This window comes from Rhododendron vialii, chromosome 7a, assembly GCF_030253575.1.
Source record: "Rhododendron vialii isolate Sample 1 chromosome 7a, ASM3025357v1".
Lineage (NCBI taxonomy): Eukaryota > Viridiplantae > Streptophyta > Magnoliopsida > Ericales > Ericaceae > Rhododendron > Rhododendron vialii.
Genome location: NC_080563.1, coordinates 7,716,430 through 7,737,756, shown reverse-complemented (window position 1 = coordinate 7,737,756; position 21,327 = coordinate 7,716,430). Strand labels below are relative to the sequence as shown.

At 37.9% G+C, this 21,327-nt stretch overlaps 2 protein-coding genes across 7 annotated transcripts; both read left to right on the top strand.

The window, feature by feature from the left end:
- The first annotated feature begins 650 nt into the window (after positions 1–650).
- Positions 651–13,065, top strand: LOC131334738 (F-box protein At3g07870-like). 4 transcript variants are annotated; one of them, XM_058369954.1, is made up of 3 exons: positions 651–704; positions 9,121–10,491; positions 12,565–12,950. In XM_058369954.1, the coding sequence occupies exons 2-3, from the start codon at positions 9,128–9,130 to the stop codon at positions 12,647–12,649; spliced, it is 1,449 nt and encodes a 482-aa protein (XP_058225937.1). In that variant the 5' UTR covers positions 651–704; positions 9,121–9,127; the 3' UTR covers positions 12,650–12,950. The 4 variants fall into 4 exon arrangements, with proteins under 4 accessions (XP_058225937.1, XP_058225936.1, XP_058225938.1 ...); XM_058369953.1 differs by lacking the exon at positions 651–704 and adding an exon at positions 8,792–8,886; XM_058369955.1 differs by lacking the exons at positions 651–704; positions 12,565–12,950 and adding an exon at positions 12,985–13,065 and having other exon boundaries at positions 8,919–10,491.
- Positions 13,066–16,090: 3,025 nt separating this feature from the next.
- On the top strand, positions 16,091–20,937 carry LOC131334736 (F-box protein At3g07870-like). 3 transcript variants are annotated; one of them, XM_058369949.1, is made up of 5 exons: positions 16,108–16,258; positions 17,181–17,800; positions 17,946–18,051; positions 18,157–18,593; positions 20,538–20,937. In XM_058369949.1, exons 2-4 carry the CDS (start codon positions 17,188–17,190, stop codon positions 18,233–18,235), a joined length of 798 nt encoding a protein of 265 aa, XP_058225932.1. In that variant the 5' UTR covers positions 16,108–16,258; positions 17,181–17,187; the 3' UTR covers positions 18,236–18,593; positions 20,538–20,937. The 3 variants fall into 3 exon arrangements, with proteins under 3 accessions (XP_058225930.1, XP_058225932.1, XP_058225931.1); XM_058369948.1 differs by having other exon boundaries at positions 17,181–18,051; XM_058369947.1 differs by having other exon boundaries at positions 16,091–16,258; positions 17,181–18,593.
- The last annotated feature ends 390 nt before the right edge of the window (positions 20,938–21,327 follow it).

The following is a 21,327-nucleotide window of genomic DNA, read 5'->3' as shown; positions in this document are numbered from 1 at the left end:
ATGTAAACAAAACAATTTGCAGGGAGTCAAGATTAAAATTAATAATTAAGTAGTAAAAAGTAGATGTTAAACGTAAATGAGAATTGCAGATGGTATTACTGAATCAATACAGGTAACTAATTAAGTCTATTTTCACAGAAACAAATTCACACTGATTGTCTCCGACAATATGTCAATCAGTAATCAATTCAAATGAACTTCAACATGGTATGTCTGAATGAAAAGCTCTGCAATATGAATGATTTCGATCATGGAGATAAATCGGAACAAGATCACAATTTGCGTTTCAAGGGACCTTGCAGGGTCCGAGATGCAAGGTGTAATAAACACGGGCAAATGAGCTTGATACAGTGTTGCCCATTCTATTTTCACGAAAACTAATTCAAACTGATCCTGTCCGATTATATATCAATCAGTATTTGATTCAAACGATCTTCAACCTGATTTGTTCCATCACAATATCTAAAACATGAACAGTTTAGATTATGACGATGACTCGGGATGCGCTCAAAATTAGACAAATTAATTCACGGTTTCCAAGGACTTCGCAGGTGCAAGATGAGAAGTCTTTATGAATACGACGTCGTTTTGCTAAAGCTCGCGTCTGTCAGATGCGAGTTCCTAACGAGAACGAGTACCAGTATCTCCTCTCTCCGTGTGTGTATAAGGTGTCTGCTCCTTCAAGCGCGGTCAATTTTTTTCTGGTAACTCTCTCTCTCTATCTCTCATACACGCGCACGCGCGCGTGCAAGCACAGTAATGTGTACATGACCAGTTCATGCTATTCATTAAATTTATTCCCTGTTACTTTGAAATTAGGCAAGTGTATCCGTTTCAAATTTATTGAATCATGTAGTTTTTTCAAGCCATTTGTAATGCTAGATGTTTTGTTCTGTACTACACATTGGACCCAAACCCACTTTTTTAATGTACAGAAAAGCCATGAAAAATGGAAGGAAACCAAAGGGTTCCACCTCCGGCGAAGAAGTAAACCAGTTTGAAGATCAGCAAAATCAGAACTTGGGTATTTCCATAACAGTCCTCCCAAGCCCTCTATCTGTTGATATTCTCGCGAGGTTATCCGTGAAGAGAATATTTCTTTGCAAACGCGTTTGTAAAGCTTGGCGCGATCTAATATCAAGCCCGGAATTCGCTAAGTTTCACTTTGCGCGAGGGGATGCTTTTCCTCTCTTTCGATCCTCAGACCCTTCGTGTGTTTCGCGAACCCTTTACTTGGTTGAACCACCTGAACACTGCTCTGGTTTTGATACGATGTGTGGCCGCCCTGTGAAAATGAAGCTTGATACCAAGTTAAAGATCCCATTGCACAATGAGGAATTGGTGATCAAAAGTGTTGGTGATGCCAATATGAATCCTCGTTCCAAAGGTGGTATTAAATTGAGGCCCCAAGATCATGAACTCAATGTGGTGCATTCCTGCAATGGATTCCTTCTTTTGTCTTTACCATTTAAGTACGGTCCTGTTCTTGGCGAAACAAATCCAGTTATGGTATGCAATCCAATCACGCGCGAGTATATAAACCTTCCTGCTGCCATAAAATATGATGAGAGTGGGAAACGTATGAATTCCATGCATTGTGGTTTGGGCTTCAGTCCAAAGACTTATCAGTATAAGGTGATTAGGACTTGTGGTCACCTTGCTAGAAAGGGAACGTACAGTGGTAGCATGACTGAGATACATATACTTGGCACAGGATCATGGAAAAGGATTGGAAATGCACCTTCCACTCTCCTTCACAAGGTAGGATCACCTACCTATCTCAATGGCTCCCTTCATTGGCTTTGTCGTGAAGACATTATTTCGACATGTATTATGTCATTCGATCTCGACAATGATAAATTCCAATCACTTCCGCCACCACCTTTTACGCCTTCCACCACCAGTCCATCATGGAATCCTGGAATGGCATTGGGAGAATTAAGAGGCTGTCTTTGCATATATGATTGTTCTCATTTTGAACAGCCAAAGGTATGGGTCATGAAAGAATACGGTATTCAAGGATCATGGTGCAAAGAGTGTGGTGTGGGAGGTAGTTGTGTTGATGGCCTATTTAAACCAATAAGTTTATTAAGAAACAGAGCTATCCTGTTCCACCATTATTCAAGGCGTGCTTTGTTTTATCATGAAGCCAAAAAACCAGGTTTCAGATTCCTGCAGCTTAAAGGGTACAAATCATTTTATGAAGCAATTGCTCATATTTCAAGTTTCATTTCACTGAAGGATGCTGTGATGGGAGATGATCTACCAGGTTGCAAAACCATTTCCGTGAAACAAATGGCAGCAAAAAATTATCCAAAAAGACTCAAAACAAAGTTATGAAACAGATCAAGATTCCATTGTGATCTTAATCGAAGAAAATCATATATAAGCCCATAAGTTTCTATTATGTCATAAAAAAAAGAAAAAAAAAGAGAAGGTAATTTTGTACCATCCGGAACAGAGGAAAATGTCCGGAACAGACCCGTATAGTCCGGTACATCCGGTATTGGCCGGAACAGGCCGGTATTTCAACCGGAACAGATTTTGAGTTTTTGTGTTCCGTTTAAGCACCGATACCGGCCGGTACGGAACGGATTTCACAACTTTGTCACCAATCATGCTTGTAAGAGCTTGGAATGTGCTCACCACCACTGAAACCCAGTCCTAGCACTGCGGAGAATCTTTGTTTGTTGCCTTAGTAATTGCAGTCCTATTACCTGCCCATTTCTATCCCTTGGTACCTACGGAACATAGACTTTGGACAGTGTTGACTCTGGGCATGTGGCAAATTGTCGGATTCATGATATTTTCATTTGAAGGACACGGGGGCACGCCAAAATATACATATCCCTCGGGATATTTTGTTTTGAATTAGGGCAGATGGTAGTTGCTACCCGCTAGGTGTCTTGAATCATTTAGTGCAAACTATAAGATGTCAAGATCCAACTTGCTATTTGCGTAAAATTACATTCTTAACATAATGAACGTCGATATAGGTGTGCAGAGTTCAAATTGCAGGGAGAGAGTAAAGATATTTTCTTGGTGGAAGAAGATCCAGCTACGACATCGTTCTGATTTTAGATGGTTCATCTTTTGATACTTATTGATCGTGTCCATGGGGAATGTTGATGCAGCCAAAAGCTTTTTAGCAAGTGCTTAATGAAATTTGAGTAGTTCTATACATCTTATGGGAATAGGATTACATATAATCTTTTTGGGGATATTAATTGTCCAGTCTTTTGTTTGTAACTATCTTCGGTAGGTAGAACCATGACTATCTAATTATGCCTGACCCGTGCGTCTCTAGTTGACTCTTGGACTCTGCTTGCGTTGGGGATTCTGTGAAGGGAAAAGAAAATACAAGGGATTTGTCCTCTAGAGTGTGCGGTTCTCTTACTCTCTTTTTTCGTTACTGTTTTCCTTTGTGACGATGAGTTAACCCTTCTGTTCCACAAAAGGTATGATATCTTTCTTAGGGTTTTGATATCCGAATGAGTTTTGTACGGTGCTTGCAATTTACTTGGACATCATTTCGCCCACATTGTTGGGCTTCTTTTGGTTCGCGAGTTTGATCGAGGATTGGAGAGGAGAGCTGGAGGAAAACGCCCGGGATGGATTTAGGAGACTTTGTGCACACTCAATCCAGTGAGCGTTGCACGTACGGTAACGGGGGGGATTCCCATCTAGTTTGAATATTTGTACAAGTATAATTCTGGCATCAGTTTTTGTTTTGTTTTTTTTTTTTTTTTTTTGATCCGCGGCATCAGTTTTTGTTGGAAGTGTCTCTTTCCCATGATTTTTCACTTGCATGGAAACAGTGCAGAAGGAAGATGTAACAACCCGTATTTTTACCAATAATAATATCATTAAAAATATATATACATGTATATATTATTCGTAATAATAATCCTACTCAATCACTACTTCCTCCCTGACCATATATTCGTCTCTATCTCGTTCCATCTCAAAGCCGAAGAGGTAGAGTTTTTATTAAATTCAATTTCACCACCCTCTTCAAAATTCGCCCATAAATACCCCATCACTCCGACCCTAGGGCATACTACAATATTCCCCACGCCCTACCAGTCTAGAAGAGAGAGAAAAACAGAAGAAAACGAAGCTCCAATCCATGGAATTTTAGAGAGAGAAAGAAAGAGAGAGAAAAGTGGGTTTTGTACCAAGACCCGACCGAAATCCAATTCGATCGTTCCAAACTCTTCTCACAACTCCTAGCATCACCAAACATCGTCCAATTTGGTCTCAAAGTCTCCCGATCAAAGAACCCGAAGTCTTTTTCCCCAAAATTCAAGATTCGTTTTTAAATCGATTCGATTCGATTCAAGGTATTATAATCCCTTCCAACCACTCATCTATGTATATTAAGTGTTTATATGCTTAACCCAATAGCCCGAACGAACCCATGCATCGAAACCATGACGAAAAAACGAAATATGGGCGTAACCTTGCGGCCGCAACCTGCGGACCGCAAGAACCGGACGCAAGGTTGCGGCTGGAGGCTCCACCGCAAGGTCAACCGGTCAGACCTTGCGGTATGCACTGTTTTGGTTCGAAACCATTTTGCGACCTCCCGAACAATGTTTTTGACACCCGGACTATTTTTCCTAGACTTTTCACACCTCAAAGATCATAACTTGTTAAGATCATATTTTTTATTATTTAATTATCTATTTATTAAATTATTTATTAGTTATCTATCAAAGTTTACAAACGAAAAATCTTTGCGACCTTCCAAATAACGTTTTAACACCCAAACTAATTTTTTCTAGACTCCTTGCATCTCAAAGATGATATCTTGTTAAATTAATATTTTTTTTATTTTAATTTACCATTTATTGTTATTTCTATAGTGTTTCCAATCAAAATTTCTTTACGACATTATAAACCTTATTATTAATGCCCAAGTAATTTTATTTAGACTCCCTACATTCCGAAGATGAAATTTTGTTAACCTCAACATATTTTAATTTGTAAATTATTTATTATCTATTTATTTCACTTTCGGCCACTTTATTTAACGTCTTTATTTAAATTAATTTCACAACTCTCCGAATCCAACTTTTGACACTCAACTGGTTGCATAGGACCTTTAGGACTCTTATTAAGGTCATGTTAATTATTCTAATATTTTTACCTAATTAATGTATTTAATTATTTTCTAATCAATCTAATTACTTGAAAATAATTAATAGGAGCTTAGAAAAATATATTTTTTAATTAATTCTTTTAAAAAGTTCTTATTTATTATCATCTTGGCCATACGAGATTAAGGGCAACGACCCATTCATAAAAAGTTACGTGATTGCATTGCTTACTAATTATTTTAATTATTATTCGTTTTAATTGTATATTGCACCGATATTTGATTTGAATGCTAGATTGGACCCTAGAGACATGTGGTGGTATGCGAATAGAATTCACCTAGTCGATGCTAGATAATGGATGAATTGAAAAGTTTTATTTTTAGATTGCTTGCAAGTGTGATTTTGAGATGTGATGAGATTGAAACTGGCGGGAGTCCAGTGATGAATTGATAGACTGGCGGGAGTCCAGTGATAATTGTGAAGTAATTTGTGAAGTGGTATATAAGATAGGCGAACCCTAGTTGTGATTCAGGCATGATAAGCTTTCCCCTTGTTGTAGTTATTGGGATGCACACTCGGTATATAACTTAGGTGTATCTGCGACAGCAAAGGGAAGTGACCTCATGGGACCGAGCATGGCTAGCAGTTGGGGGAGGAAAGATCCCGCGAAGAGATCTTAGATTTCACATTAGAATAATGAATAGTAATAAATTGGTGTTTGTAAATCCTTATTCTGCTTTTCGCATTATTATTATTATGTTGTTTGCTAACTGTAAAGTAAGGGGGGTAGTTGGATTGGATTATACTACGGGATGAACTCTATCACTCAGGTACGGATTGCCTGGCTTCCATGCCAGATTTTGCAAAAAATCAAGATGAGACACAGAATTCCGAAGGTGATCAGTTTTATGCAGAGGAGAATCCAGAGGTAGGAGTCGAGCCAGAATACGCTTGGGATCCGTATCAAACATAGTAGACGGCTCGATTATTTTGTCTAGTTTATTACCACAAAGACTATTTTCAGTATTTCTACAATGGTTTGTAATACATGAATCTTTAGGATGAATTATCCGTTTTGAATTTTGAATTTAATTCAAATAATTTTTAAAAATTAATATTTAGTACTTTCGATTTTATTTTCGAAAATCAAGGCATTACAGAAGGACCTCTAACCCACCATAAACTTTATTGCTTAGATGAATAGGTGTGTTCTTTGGCTTGTTTTTGGAGTTATTGAAACAGTGAAAATGTGCAGTCTAACGATGTCACGGCCCGTTTGGATGGAGGATTTGATTTGGGTGGATATATAATGAGGGTGGATTTGAGAGTGGATATGTAATGAGGGGTGATATGTTAAGAAGGGTGGTCCCACCACTTAAGGAGGGTGGATTTGTAATGGGGTGTTTGGATAATTTTTTGAGAAAGGGGATTTAGAGGGTGGATATGATGGAATTAGATATTAAATGACTGAATTGCCCCCACAAATGTTTAAACTTAATTTCATTTTAGGAAAATATTTTTTTCCGGAACAAATTAAAAATAAACCATATTTGTCAAAAAAATTAAAATAGTAATTGAAAAATGATGAGTGTATATATATATATATATATATATATATATATATATATATACACAAATATATATATGTAATTGTAATTGTAAACTAAAAAGTGAATAAATGTAATTGTAAACTAAAAAATCATTACATATATATGTATATGTATACAGTATGTACAGATCTTCTCCAGTACGCAACACCTCAAACCCACCCACGCCCCTACCCAAACCCAATCCTCTGCAACCCCTCGTGCAATCTGTCCACCGCCGCCTCCGCCGTCGATCATCACCACTCCGGCGTAAGCCTCTTGCTCCGATCATCACTACTCCTACCTCTCTCCGTCCACTTCTACCAGCAACGAGGGCGGCTCCGGCGATGATGGGTACAACACTTCGTCTCACGAACAGTACTTCTCTCTCTCTCTCGTCATCTTCTTCAGTTCTGTTGTGTTGTGTTAGAGGGCATGTTGGTCATTTGGGGACCCGGATATAGCAACGACAGGGGGTACCCTGTCGTTACCAAATCCACCCGCAGGTGGATTACAAATCCGAACCCAACAAATCAGGGGCCAAATCCGACTGCTGTTTTGCCCAACCAAACACCGGAGAAGAGGTGGGGCCGGATTACTACTCCAGCCGCGTCGTATATCCGGGGGCAAATCCCTCATCCAAACAGGCTGTCATAGTGATAGCTAGATTTCAGTTAATCAAAACTCTTTTTTTTTTTTACTCGGAATGGACCCACAAAATAAGAGTTTAGATGAGTACGGAGGGCTGTAATATCTTAATTGGATGGTGAGGGATTCAGGGAGACACCAAAGGAAAGCGTTAAAAGTTTAAAAAAAAAAAAACTAAAAAATCAGAAGAGAATCTTTTTTTCCCTTTGTGAAAATGAAAATTTGCTGTATTATGTGTTGATTATGCAAATTTAAATGATTAAAAATTAATTTCGTTCCCTCTCCTTGACCAATTCAATAATCTGTATCTGAGTCTCTGTCTAACTAACATAATGAGAAGCTCCAAGTCCTCAACTTAGATTATTTTTACAACCTTACGATGAATATTTGAAATCATTATACTCCATTGCTAGCACACTTGGGCTCCGTGTGAAACTTTTTCTATGTAAAATGATTTTGCAAAAAACAAAAGTTTCATTTTTATTTTTCAGTGTTTGGTTGATAGTTGTAATTGACATATGTACTATGTACCAAAATTTTATCGCCTTTGATGAGAAAGAAAAGGATTAGATCATAGATAGATGAGATTGGGAACGTGGAAGAGCTCAGTAAAGCAACTTAATTATTAATCGAGTAGTCAGTTAAAGTCCAGAAAACGTCTGTCCACCTGGTTGGCAGAATGGTGGGGGCCACTGCACTGATCCTATCATCATATCATCACCATCACCATCACCATCATCTAGGGTTTTCATAATCTCGGCTTCTCTACAATCGATTACTTTTTGATGGGTTTGTTCTGAATCTGGTATAAGACACAGATCAAATAAGTTTGGATGAGCACAAAGCCCTTGAGGGTTTTGGATTTAGGCGGAAATTTCTTAACCTTTTTCTGCCGAACAAAATGGGTTTGATACAGTGTAACTACGTCTATTTTCACAGAAAAAAATTCACACTGGTTGTCTCCGATAATATGTCAATCAGTATTCAATTCAAATGAACTTCAACCTGGTATGTTTGAATGAAAATCTCTGCAACATAAACGATTTCGATCATGAAGATTAGTCGGAACGAGATCAGAATTTGTGTTTCGAGGAACCTCGCAGGGTCCAAGAGGCAAGGTCTTAATAAACAAGGGCAAATGGGTTTGATACAGTGTTGCCAATTCTATTTTTACATAAAAAAATTCACACTGATCCTGTCTGATTATATAACGATCAGTGTTTGATTCAAACTATCTTCAACATGATTTGATTCCATGACAATAACTAAAACATGAACAGTTTAGATTATGAAGATGAATCGGAATGCGCTCAAAATTAGACAAATTCACGGTTTCCAAGGACTTCGCAGGGTCAAGATGAGAAGTCTTTATAAATACGGGGCGACGCCGTTTTGATGATAAAGATCGCGTCTGTCAGATGCGAGTTCCTTATGAGCACCAGTTCAATGCAGCTACCGAGCACCAGTCGTCGTCCCCACGTCCCCCACCCCCAAGATTATACTCTCTCTCTCTCTCTCTCTACTCTGTATTTGGTGTCAATTTTTCTCTGGTAACTCTCTCTCTCTCTCTCTCTCTCTCATACACATCACACGCCCGCAAGCACGTTAATGTGTACATGACTAGTTCTTGATCTTCATTAAATTTATTCCCTGTTACTTTGAAATTAAGCAAGTGTATCCGTTTCAAATTTATTGAATCATGTAGTTTTTTCAAGCCATTTGTATTTCTAGATGTTTTGCTCTGTAATACACATTGGACCCAAACCTACTTTTTCAATGTACAGAAAAGCCATGAAAAGAGGAAGGAAACGAAAGGGTTCCACCTCCGGCGAAGAAGTAAACGAGTTCGACGATCAGCAAAATCAGAACTTGGGTATTTCCATAACAGACCTCCCAAGCCCGATCTCTGTTGATATTCTCGCGAGGTTATCCGTGAAGAGAATATTTATTTGCAAACGCGTATGTAAAACTTGGTGCGATCTAATATCAAGCCCGGATTTCGCTAAGCTTCACTTTGCGCGAGGAGAGGCTTTTCCTCTCGTTCGATCCTTAGACCCTTCGCGTGTTTTGCGAACCCTTTACTTGGTTGAACCACCTGAACACTGCTCTGGTTTTGATACGATGCGTGGCCGCCCTTTAAAAATGAAGCTTGATACCAAGTTAAAGATCCCATTGCACAATGAGGAACTGGTGATCAAAAGTGTTGGTGATGTCAATATGAATCCTCGTTCCAAAGGTGGTATTAAATTGAGGCCCCAAGATCATGAACTCAATGTGGTGCATTCCTGCAATGGATTTCTTCTTTTGTCTGAACCATGTAAGTACGGTGCTGTTGTTGGCGAAACAAATCCAGTTATGGTATGCAATCCAATCACGCGCGAGTATATAAACCTTCCTGCTGCCATAAAATATGATGAGAGTGGGAAACATATGAATGCCATGCATTGTGGTTTGGGCTTCAGTCCAAAGACTAATCAGTATAAGGTGATTAGGACTTGTGGTCACCTTGCTAGAAAGGGAACATACAGTGGTAGCGTGACTGAGATACATATACTTGGCACAGGATCATGGAAAAGGATTGGAAATGCGCCTTCCACTCTCCTTCATAAGGTAGGATCCCCTACCTATCTCAATGGCTCCCTTCATTGGCTTTGTCGTGAAGACATTATTTCAACCTGTATTATGTCATTCGATCTTGACAATGAGAAATTCCAATCACTTCCTCCACCACCTTTTACACCTTCCACCACCAGTCCATCATGGAATCTTGGAGTGGCATTGGGGGAACTAAGGGGCTGTCTTTGCATATATGATGGTTCTTGTTTTGAACTGCCAAAGGTATGGGTGATGAAAGAATACGGTGTTCAGGGATCATGGAGCAAAGACTTTTGTCTTAGTCCCAAAACTGTGGGGGGAAGGTGCATTTATGGCCTATTTTTTGAACCAGTAAGTTTATTGAGAAACGGAGCTATCCTGTTGTTCCATTCTTTGAGGGGTGCTTTGTTTTATCTTCACGCCAAAAAACCAGGTTTCAGATTCCTGAAGTTTAAAGGGTACAAATCGTTTTATGAATCAATTGCTCATATTCCAAGTTTCATTTCACTGAAGGATGCTGTGATAGGAGACGATATTGCTGTGTTAAATACCAAATCAAGGTAAATGTCCAATTGCAGTGTTATTTCTTAGATTACGTGTGGTTGTTGGTTCATACATTTTCTTTCTAACTCAGCTATTTCTTTCTGAAGCTACATGAAAACATTTATGCCCTTTTTGCTATTGCTTAGGAGAAGAGTTATTCCATGTCACCTGCTGTCGATGCTAAAAATCTATATTACGGGATGTATGCCTTCCATGGGATGTTCTCTGTCAATACAATACTGCATTGGGTACAAGTAGGCGTATACACTTTGGGTAAAATCCGTTCTTAGGATAGCATCTATGGTCTACTTGGTTTTGATTTTGTGATTATTGTTTTCATAACGTCTTGTTAACATTATCTATCTAACATTATCATCAGTATAATTGATTAGTGCCTAATGAGAGGGGTAAAATTAAATCGTTCTTTTAGCAAGGGAATGTGATGTTTCCCACTAGGCTAATTGGAAGTGTACTAAGCATATCTAATGATTCAGCTCTAAATGTTTAAAATCCAACTCATAAATTCATTATTCAAAGTGTTGGCGTGGAAATGTCCTGCAAGTTTGGAAATGATCCACCAACAAAAATACATGTATTCACCATATCCTACAGAAGAGAAATAGTCCAGTCTCTATTGGTTCCACTGTTCTGTGGGTTGTAGTCTTGTAGATGATATAGAAGTGGCCATCACTGCAACAACCCAGCCCAATTCCGAAATGTGGGTTGGCAAGTTTTCATTTGTCTGGAAACCCTTGACGAACGTGGGCCACACAACTGAGCTCCAATGTGCTATCCACCCTGAAACCCAGTCCATCTAGTGGGCGGGGAAACTTTGTTTGTTACCTGAGTACTTGCAGCCCTATGAATTGCCCATTTCTATCCCTTGGTAACTGCTGAACATGGACTTTGAATGGTGTTGAGTGCGGGTATGTGGCAAATTGTCGGATTTGTGAAAAGGACACAGGGCACGCCAAAATATTCATATCCGCCGGGATATCTTGTTTTCAATGGGGCAGATTGTAGTTTCTACTTGCTAGGTGTCTTAACGCAAACTATAAGAGTTCTTGTGTGGTACATGGTATTTCTAATCCACAATCATGATTGTTCAACACAGGTACTTTATTCCATACTCTTGTACAAGTGTCGAGTGTCTGACATGTGTAAATTATACACTTAGAAGAGTCCATGTAACATAGCTTGCCGCCACTCCAATGTCCACCAAAGCTTTTGTTGCTAACGACACCTACAAAATTTGTCTTAACCTGCACATCCAGACGAGTCCAGCTTTGCCCAGGTGGAAAAATCGCATGAATAATTGCCTCAACAACACCACTGTTATTTGCAATTTAAAACTCTGTCAAACACAGTAGCGATCACTCATTCGGAATGACCATGGTGATGTGGAAATACCAGCCTATTACATGCATTTCCAAATTGAAATAATACACTTAGCAACAGCCTGAAGTTGGTGTTCAAGGCAGCACCATACTTCATATTAATATCATCATACCCTGTACACACGTGTATTATTGGGCGACTGACTGGTTGAGTATGTCTAAAACTGAAGTGATAGTTGACTCTGCATAATTAAGCACAGTAGAACTTCTATTGACTCCATTTGAACATTGTGCAAATATGTCCGATCATGTTTTTTGGGTCCTAACTGTATACAGTATACACCTTTTTCTGTTTTCTTTGATATTTTTATCATTGATCACTGCCTTTTTAATTTCTTTGCCCCATTACAATCTTCTAGGATCAAACCTTTGTTTATAGAGAAGAATGTATCTGGCAAACCTTTGTTTTCTTGTGATCCATGAATTTTTCGAATTGGGTTGAGTATGTTTGCTCTGTATATCTGCTGGCTCTCAAGGTCTCAAAGTGGAGACATGGTCACATAGTTGTGTAGTTTCAATCTATCGTGAACCATTTGGTAGCAAATTTTAAAAAGAATTACCGTTTCTAGATTGCATAGGGAAATGTACTAGGCTATCCAAATGTCTTTCAGCACCTTACTTGGTACAAGATGTCAAGATCCAACTTGCTATTTGCCCAAACTTATGCTCTTAACGCAATGAATGTCGGTACAGGGGTGCAGATTTCAAATTGCCGGGAGAGAGTAGAGATTTTTTCTTGGTGGAAGAAGATCCGGGTAATGACATCGTTCTGATTTGAGATAGTGCATCGCGTCCAGGGGAATATTGATGCAGCCAAATGCCTTTTTAGCAAGTGCTTGATGAAATTTAAGTAGTTCTATATAACTTATTGGAATAGGATGACATATCATTTTATGGGGGTTATTAATGTTCTGTGAAGGGAAAAGAAAATACGAGGGATATGTCCTCACAAGTTTAATGTGTGGTTCTTTTTTTCTTTTTCTTTTTCTTTTTTTCTGTTATGTATTCCTTTTTGACGATGAGTTAACCCTTCTGTTCCACTTTATTTATGATACTATCTTTCTTAGGGTTTTGATATCTGAACGAGGATGTTTGTGACGCTTGCGTTTCCAGTGTGAGGGAAGATTAGGCATCAGATGAGGAACGTGAGGAAGAAATAGCATACAAGGTGATGCTTTGCACAATTGTTGATAGACGTGCAAACGCCGACAGACAGGAGATCCACTGTGATAAAAAAAAAATTAAATAAAAAATAAAAAATAACCATTGCGATTCTGTTTCTGCAAGGTGGGAGAACCTCAATAAAAGATGCTTAAATGTGCAACGTCGTGTTTGAGATAGTTGTGGATGCAGATTTTAGATTTTAACTTTAAATTATGCTGCAGATTTTTGATTCTATATTTAAGTAAAAGCAGATAAACATGTTTGTCATAGGAGTATATGTGAAACTATGATTAAGTTGCAGTAAAGTTAGTACTGTTTACAACAAAAATTTAAAATTTAAAACTTAAATCTTAAATCTTAAAATATTATCCAAAAAGCTCTAGAAGCTATTCAAATCCAACTTCGAATGTTTTTGAATTTCATTCATTTTTTACCTTCCAAAACTTGTAAAATCCGAGAATCTATTATATAATAGTAGAATTTTTGGTAAACACCCAAAACTGATTTTAGAAAGCTAGAATTTCAAAATTTGTAAATTTCTTGTAAACACCCACCTAAGTCAATGGATAACAAGGCACGTGTGGCGCAAGTACGAGTTCGCAACCCTCTAACTTTCTCCAAGTAAGGTGGGGCCAAATACACACACAGAAAAAGTGGGAGTAGTTATTCCACGCCTTAGGGCACTGTCATATGATTTTCCAAGCCCTTTTCTACCGTATGTTGTGGTGGAGAGCACCCTAGGGCATAGAATTATTTTTCTAAAAATGGACATTCTCAATTGAAGAAGGAAGCTTTTTCTTTCATGAAAACAGTAGTCATTGTTGGGAAATTTCCGATCCCCTCAGAATGGAAGCCCAACGAAAAGTTATACATGCATCCAAAAGAACAAACAATATTACTAGTACGTGGTTTGGCCTCAACGCCTACTCCACAGGAAAGAGACCGATTTTCCACTAATATTGAATGAATTACAATGAGATAAAGAAATACCCGAACCCTAGCCCAAGCTCACTTGTATTTTTCTCTCACACACTCACCCAATATTCTCACTCCTTTTTTCTCCCCAACTACACAAGAAAGGAACTGGTTGCACATGAAAAGAAAACATGCTGTCTAAAGACTAACTAAGAGCAAGTTTATCAGTAATTAGGTAAAAACACTTATGAACAATGCACATTTTTTTATTTTACTTATTCGTATTTCTTTCAACACTACAACAACACTATTTATTTAATCTATCCTCTATTAAAATATATAATTTTTCTTTTTCCAACAGTGCACCAAAGTACAATTTTTTTTAAAAAAAAGAAGAAAGAGGAAGAGAGAGAGGAGAGAGAAAATAATGTTATAAATTACATGCCTGATGAACAGTAGATAGGTAAAAGTGCCAAAGCACTATTCATAAATACATTTTACCTCTATCTTTACCTACTCTGCTATAGGGATACTTTTTTCCTTTTGGTGAGCTAAAATATATATAAAGGTCGTTTAGCTTTGCTGGTAAACTTGCTCTAAGAGCATCTCCAACCATTGACATCAAATTGGGGATGTCAATTTTTTTTTGAAGGCTGATGTGGCATTTTGACATCTTCAATTTGACATTAAAGCCTTCCTTTCCAACCCTTATGCCAAATTCTATTTATTTGACATCAAACTATCCCTCTCCAACCCTTAATGTCAATCCTTATGTCAAATTATATTATTCAAACTGTCATTTTTTGAAATTTGACATGGAGGAGGGAGATTGTCAAAGTTGGCATGAGAAGGCTTGCCTTCAAATCCACGTAGGAATTAGCATCAAAGAAGGTTGTTGGGTTGGATTGAATTTTTGTGTCAAATTTTACCGTTAACATGTCCACATAGGATTTGACATCTCCCGTTGGAGATGCTCTAATAACGATGTTGTAGTGATGGCCGGAATTCAGTTAATCAATACTCTCTCTTTTTTTAGACTCAGAATGGACCCACAAAATAAGAGTTTTGAATAAGTATGAAAGACTCTATATCTTATTTAGATGGTGAGGGATTCACAGAGACAGAAGAAAAAGTGTTAAAAGTTAAAAAAAAAACAAAAAAACAGAAGAGAATCTTTTTTCCTTTCTAAAAATGAAAATGTGTTGTATTATGTAAATTTAAATGATTAAAAATTGATTTTGTTCCCTCTCCTTGACCAATTCAATAATCTGTATCTGACTCTACGTCTGACATAATGAGAAGCTCCAAGTCCTCAACTTTAGATTATTTTTACAACCTTTCGATGAATATTTGAAATCATTATACTCCATTGCTTGTGCACTTAATGTAAATTGGATTTAAAAAGTTCCACGACAAGGTTTAAATGTTGATTAGCTCGTTTCAAACTTAGACAAGGTTTAAAGGTTGGTTAGCTGGTTTCAAAATAAACATTCGAAATTCAAAGTTGTCACGAATTATCTCCTAATACGAGTATATGATTTTAAGAGTGAAAGGGAAATTAAATAATGAAGAGGAGAAAGGTTGGAACTTGTTTTTAAATTTTCGGAACGCTTTCTCGGATTCAGGGAGCGTGCTGCACAGCTACGTGCTGTGCATCGTGCTGCACGGCCTTCAGAGCCGTCTTGCCGGCATCGGACCGATGATCAAAGACGTCCACTGCGTAGACCTCGTCGAGTACTACAAGCATACCAAAAATCAACCCGATAAAATATCGTTAACTACTTCATCGGAATACATATAATTTGGAAAAAAATGAATCCTAATGGATATGAAACACTGGATCAAAACCACTGAATCCATTCTTTCCAATTATATGTGTCCTGATGAGGCACTCAATGATATTTGATTGGGTTGATTTTTGGTACACTTGTAGTACTCGACGAGCTCTACGCAGTGGACGTCTCCGATCGTCGGGTCGATGCGGCAAGGCGGCTCCGGAGGCTGCGCAGCATGCTGCACAGCACGTAGCTGTGCAGCACGCTCCCTGAATCCTTCTGGTTTCTCTATCCTTTCTATTTTCAAACACGCCCTTACCTTAGTAGTAGTAAAATAGAAGTTCCCGCCGAATCATTCTCACCGATTTCCACCCAGTAAGTTGTAACAATCTCTCTCTCTCTCTCTCTCTCTCTCTCTCTCTCTCTCTCTCTCTCTCCCCAATATGTGTGCGTGTGCGGGATTATGTGCAAAATCAGCCCTAATACTGGAGAATCTGCATTTAGTTTGGCAAATCTGATCGATTCAATTCTCGGTATCTCCCTCTAATTCCCGATACTCGTTAGAACAAGAAGATTACTATTTTTTACTTGCCCTACTTATTTTACTTTAATTCCATCAATGCATGATTTTGGGTGTATGTGCTTAGTGCTTGAGTCTAGGATGTTATCTCAGTCAATTATGTCGATTGATCGCATTTCCTTTTCCGAAGAAGTCTTTATAGAACTACGTAGATGCGGTAGGGCTCATTATGCAGGGATAATGTCAATTATGCGGTAGTGCTTTGGAGGTTGGATCACCTCGAAGTTATCTTGTTGGAGGTTCGGTCCCCCTCAAAGTGATCAACTCCTTCACCATCCTTATGTTTTTTGGAAGTGGTCTTATCATAGAATCAAATCTTATTGATAGTGTACACGAGTTGCTTTGTTATAACCCCGATGTCCATGATCCTGAAATTAGGTTTACTCTTCTTTTAATCAGTGAAAATCAATTGGGTGTTATTTCTAATCATTTGTTGTTGAGATTTTGTTCTCTCTCTCATTTCCAATGTTGATTAACTTGATTACAATTGAGATGTGTTGATTTCGTTTCGCATATGAGTTGTTCTCTTTCAAATTATCCTAGTTCCTCTGTCCCAAAACATAGTCATCTACAAAAGGACGTGCAATTTTCGGATGCGGAGATTTTTTAAAAAAAAATTATGCACTGAAGTACTTACAGTTTTTATCAGCACGTTTTTTCATAGTAGACTATCTCTGCTGGATGGAAGGACTAGGAAGTATTTTATTTTGAAGTCAGATTTGTGTATTCTTCTGATTTCTGATCTTCTTTCAGACTTATGGAAATACGTAGTTGTTTCCAATCCTAGTTACTTATTTGTGTTGTAGTTACCGATTTATGTTATGTTTAGTACTACAACACATACTAGATCCAAACCCATTTTCGTTGATTTACAGAGAATCCATGAAAAGAGGAAGAAGACCCACGGTTTCCAACACCGGCAAAGGTGAAAGACAAGTAGATGAAATCAATGATCTGCAAAATCAGAACTCCGGGCGTTCCATTACAGACCTCCCAAGCCCTATCACTTTTGACATTCTGCTGAGAGTATCTGTGAAGGGACTTCTCATTAGCAAATGTGTTTGTAAAACTTGGCGCAATCTAATCTTAGACCCAAAGTTCGCAACCCTATATTTTGCGCGAGGAGAGGCCTATCCTCTAATTCGAACCTTGTCCCCCACACAAGTATCCAGAACCCTTTACTTGTTTGAAGACTGCTATGGCATTGAATGTGGTCCCTGCACATGTGCTCATTCTGATTTTCTGTGTCATGGTCATATAAAAGTAGGTATCAACACTAAGTTGAAGATCCCATTGCGCGATGCAGAATTGTTGACACTCAATGAAGGTGATTCCAATGTCAACCTTGATGCCAAAGGCGGTGTTAAAAGAAAGCGGTGTGTCAAATTGAGGCCCAAAGATCACAAGTTCAACGTAGTCAATTCTTGCAAGGGTTTGATTTGTTTGTCTAACCCATTGCAGAACGATCCTGTTGCTGTGTGTAATCCAGTCACGGGTGAGTACATTGTTCTTCCGGATTCTAAACAACCTGATAAGAGTACTGAAATTCACATGGATTGTGGTTTGGGCTTCAGTCTAGAGGCCAATAAGTTTAAAGTGATTAGAATTTTCAATCTAACCAAATCTGAAATGCTTCGTAGACCCATTATTTGGAACCATGACGTATATGGTAGGAGGGTGGCTGAGATACACACACTTGGCACAGGGTCGTGGAAAAGGATTGGCATTGCACCTTGTGCACCCTCTGTGAGTAATCTAGGGTTCCCAACCTATCTGAATGGTGCCATGCATTGGCTTTGTAGCGACTTGAATTCTGATTATATAATTTCTTTCAACTTTGACAATGAAAAGTTCCAATCATTTCCACCACCTCCTCCTTCTGACGATAGTGACTCTGATACGTCACGAAATGTGTCCTTTGGGGTTCTAGGAGAATGACTTTGCATATGTAATTCTGAATTTGAGTATCTGGACATCTGGGTGATGAAAGACTACGGTACTCAAGAATCATGGAGCAAAGATTACTGTATTGATACTTGTACTGATCATGGGAGGTGGCTTCATGGGTTGTATGAACAAATGAGTTACTTGAGAAATGGAGCTATCCTATTGTTTCATCGTTTGGGAAATGCTGTCGTTTACTATGACCCCAAAATAGAAGAATTCTACTTTTTAAAGCTTCGTGGGATCAAATCGAAGTTCGAAGCAATTGCTCATACTCCAAGCTTCATCTCACTCAAGGATGCAGTGGGTGGAGGTAATCTGGCAGTTTTGAACATCAAATCAAGGTAAATGTGCACTTTATTTAGGAAGTTACTGTTCCCTCAATCGATATGCATCTATATGTATAGAATCTATAGATATAATGCGCTTGTGCTTGTAAGCTTTTATTTTCGGAGTACTTTCTTGATAGTCATGATCAGCCTCAAATATAATGGATCTTCTCTTCTGAAAGCAAGAAACTCAAATGTGTAGGAGGATCTATGCCATCCTGTGCCAACAATAATTCCTGTGATAATGTTCAACAGTCATTCTCTTTGAAGCATGAGCAAAAACTTAATGCTTTTGCTATCTTAATTTGACTAATATTTAGATCACTCTTGTCTACCTTCACCTGTGCTCAGCTTGAGTGGGCTTACTTATGGTGGATTTTTTTTTTTGCCAAAAGTCAGATGTATTCCATGGTCTTGTTTTCTCTCAAGTAAGCTTATGATGTAAATGTGTCTTCCTTAAGTGCTCCACATGTCTAATAGGACATGGCATATACAAGCATGTCTACCTTTTTTATGGTTAACATCCACGTTGAACAATGAATGTTTAAAAGGCGGGTATGAATGTGTCCAAGTTCCACCTATTCTAATCGGACATGCACCAAGCATGTCAAAACTGTTTCTTTTTGCTGTTGTTTTTGGTTTCTATTACTCATAATAGGATGTAATTGGTTCAAAGCTGCAAACTAAGTGTTTGTGCTACCTTTCAGGGTTACCTAAGAACAGTAGATTACGAATAAAACATAGCCAAACATGAATATTTAGCTCTTTTGGGGTGTTAGTCTCAAGAATTAGATGAATCTGACACTTTCGATGCATACAAATTATAAGACATGTGCTCGAAAATATCGATACATAATGCATGGAAGGCATAATCCTATGATGACACAAGCCCATGCAAATCTCGGAAAGCTAAGATCCTTTGCTTCAGCCACTCTTCGTAACTTGAACTTAATGATTATTCTCCTAAATCTGACAGATAAACATATAGTAGTCTCAAAGTTTGATATGCGGTACAATTTTGGTTTCCGGATACATCACCATCAAATGACCACAAAACATTACTTGTATGGCTTCTTATCTAAAAATGAAAAGCTTGTCTATCCTTTTTTTTATAATTCGCTAATTTGTTGATCCATAATAGTCTTATAAGCTTTGGGCTCTATTAAATTTCAGTTTTAATTCGAATTTAGAATCAAGTAGTGTATGAATATGCGTCATTAAACTGTATTGTAATTCCTTTGAAGTGCCGTTTGCAGTAGATGAGTTTATCAACCAACCTTAGTATATATTCACTATAGTTTAAAGTTTATCAGTTACGTACTTCTTTTTTTAATATGTTGACTATTTTGGCTTTTCTTTTTCACTCTAAAACACTATACCATCGATCAGTCCCCTTTGTCTTCTTCACCCCCGCTACATATTTTGAGAACTATGTCTATTTTTTGCATTGTCTGGACGTGTACTCTGTCCGTACTGCTATTGATGAATTTTATTCAGTGAGAAGCCTTGAAGATAAATCCTTTATACAAGTAGATGCAGCCCTGACTGAAACCAAGCAAATTTTGATCTAACTGATATCTCAGCTTTTCAAACAATTAGGCTGTAAGTGTATTCTGTTTTAGACATTTGATAATAAACCTACAACCAACGACTATTTCAGGAAGAAATATATGCCCGTTCGGTTAGCTTGCTTATTGGTTGTTTTTTGGGCAATCAGCAAATACGCTTGTTTGGCCCGGCCAATTAAGATGTTTTTATTGCTTGTAACGAAATTCATTTCACAGAAAAAGCAATATGCTAACAAGTAGTCAAGTGAATGCTTATTCTCAACTTTATTCTTTATAAGAAATAAGCAAATAAACGTTGTTACTAGCCATATAAGCAGTTATATTACCTTATGACTGCAAAATTTATACAGCTATTTGCTTACAGTTCTCCACATTATGACATGTGATATAGGTGCGCAGAGGTGAAATTGCCGGGAGAGACCAAGGCCGTTTTCTTAAATGAAGAAATTGTAGATTTTGATTCTGATTTCAATTTATCTGAGTGAAGAAGCAAGTAGTGAGGTGGAAGTTTTGAATGCGGCCAAGATGTGGTTTCCTTACAGTAGCTTTATGGAATCCGGAGGCTGAGGAGTTTGTCTCTTGGAGTTGGGATGCTTTTGAACCTTCACAGATCCTTTGTCTCTTCTCTTTTCAATATTTTGCTTTGTTGGTTACTTTTTAAGTAGTTCTTATCAGCAGAAGACTGCATTTTGTGGGGTGTGGGATGATATGCCACTCTTGTTTTCTTAGAGGAACATACATTTCATCACTCTGAAATGAAACTTTCTTGCAAATATTGCTTTCTAGATCCAGTTTATTCTTGTTCCTTTTAGTTTTTGTATGCGCTTCGTTCATAGATTAATAAAATTATTCTTTTGCTGTTCAAAACAATTGAAGAACACTTCAGTAAGAATGAACACCTCAAGTGTAACTTTTAATTTAGTCTACTGTCTCATCCCAAAGTTAATGGTCCTGTGCTAAGAAGCACGGATATGGACACATGACACAGATACAACACGACATAGACACCCGGATAAGACTATTTCTAAAAAATGTTAGACACGGACACGTTGGGGATACGTTCAAGTATATACATGAAATATATTTTTATGTACATATGTATCATAAGCATATGTCCCGAATAATATAATAGCTGAGATACAATGAGTTATAACTCAAGAAATCCTTGAAAAATACCACAC

Bases quoted from the DNA above. Each gene is read 5' to 3' on its own strand.
- LOC131334738 (XM_058369952.1), top strand. From the start codon at position 9,068: ATGTTTTGCTCTGTAATACACATTGGACCCAAACCTACTTTTTCAATG. The intron at 10,492-12,564 runs GTAAATGTCCAA...ATGTCGGTACAG, and splicing joins GTGTTAAATACCAAATCAAG to GGGTGCAGATTTCAAATTGC.
- LOC131334736 (XM_058369947.1), top strand. From the start codon at position 17,188: ATGAAAAGAGGAAGAAGACCCACGGTTTCCAACACCGGCAAAGGTGAA.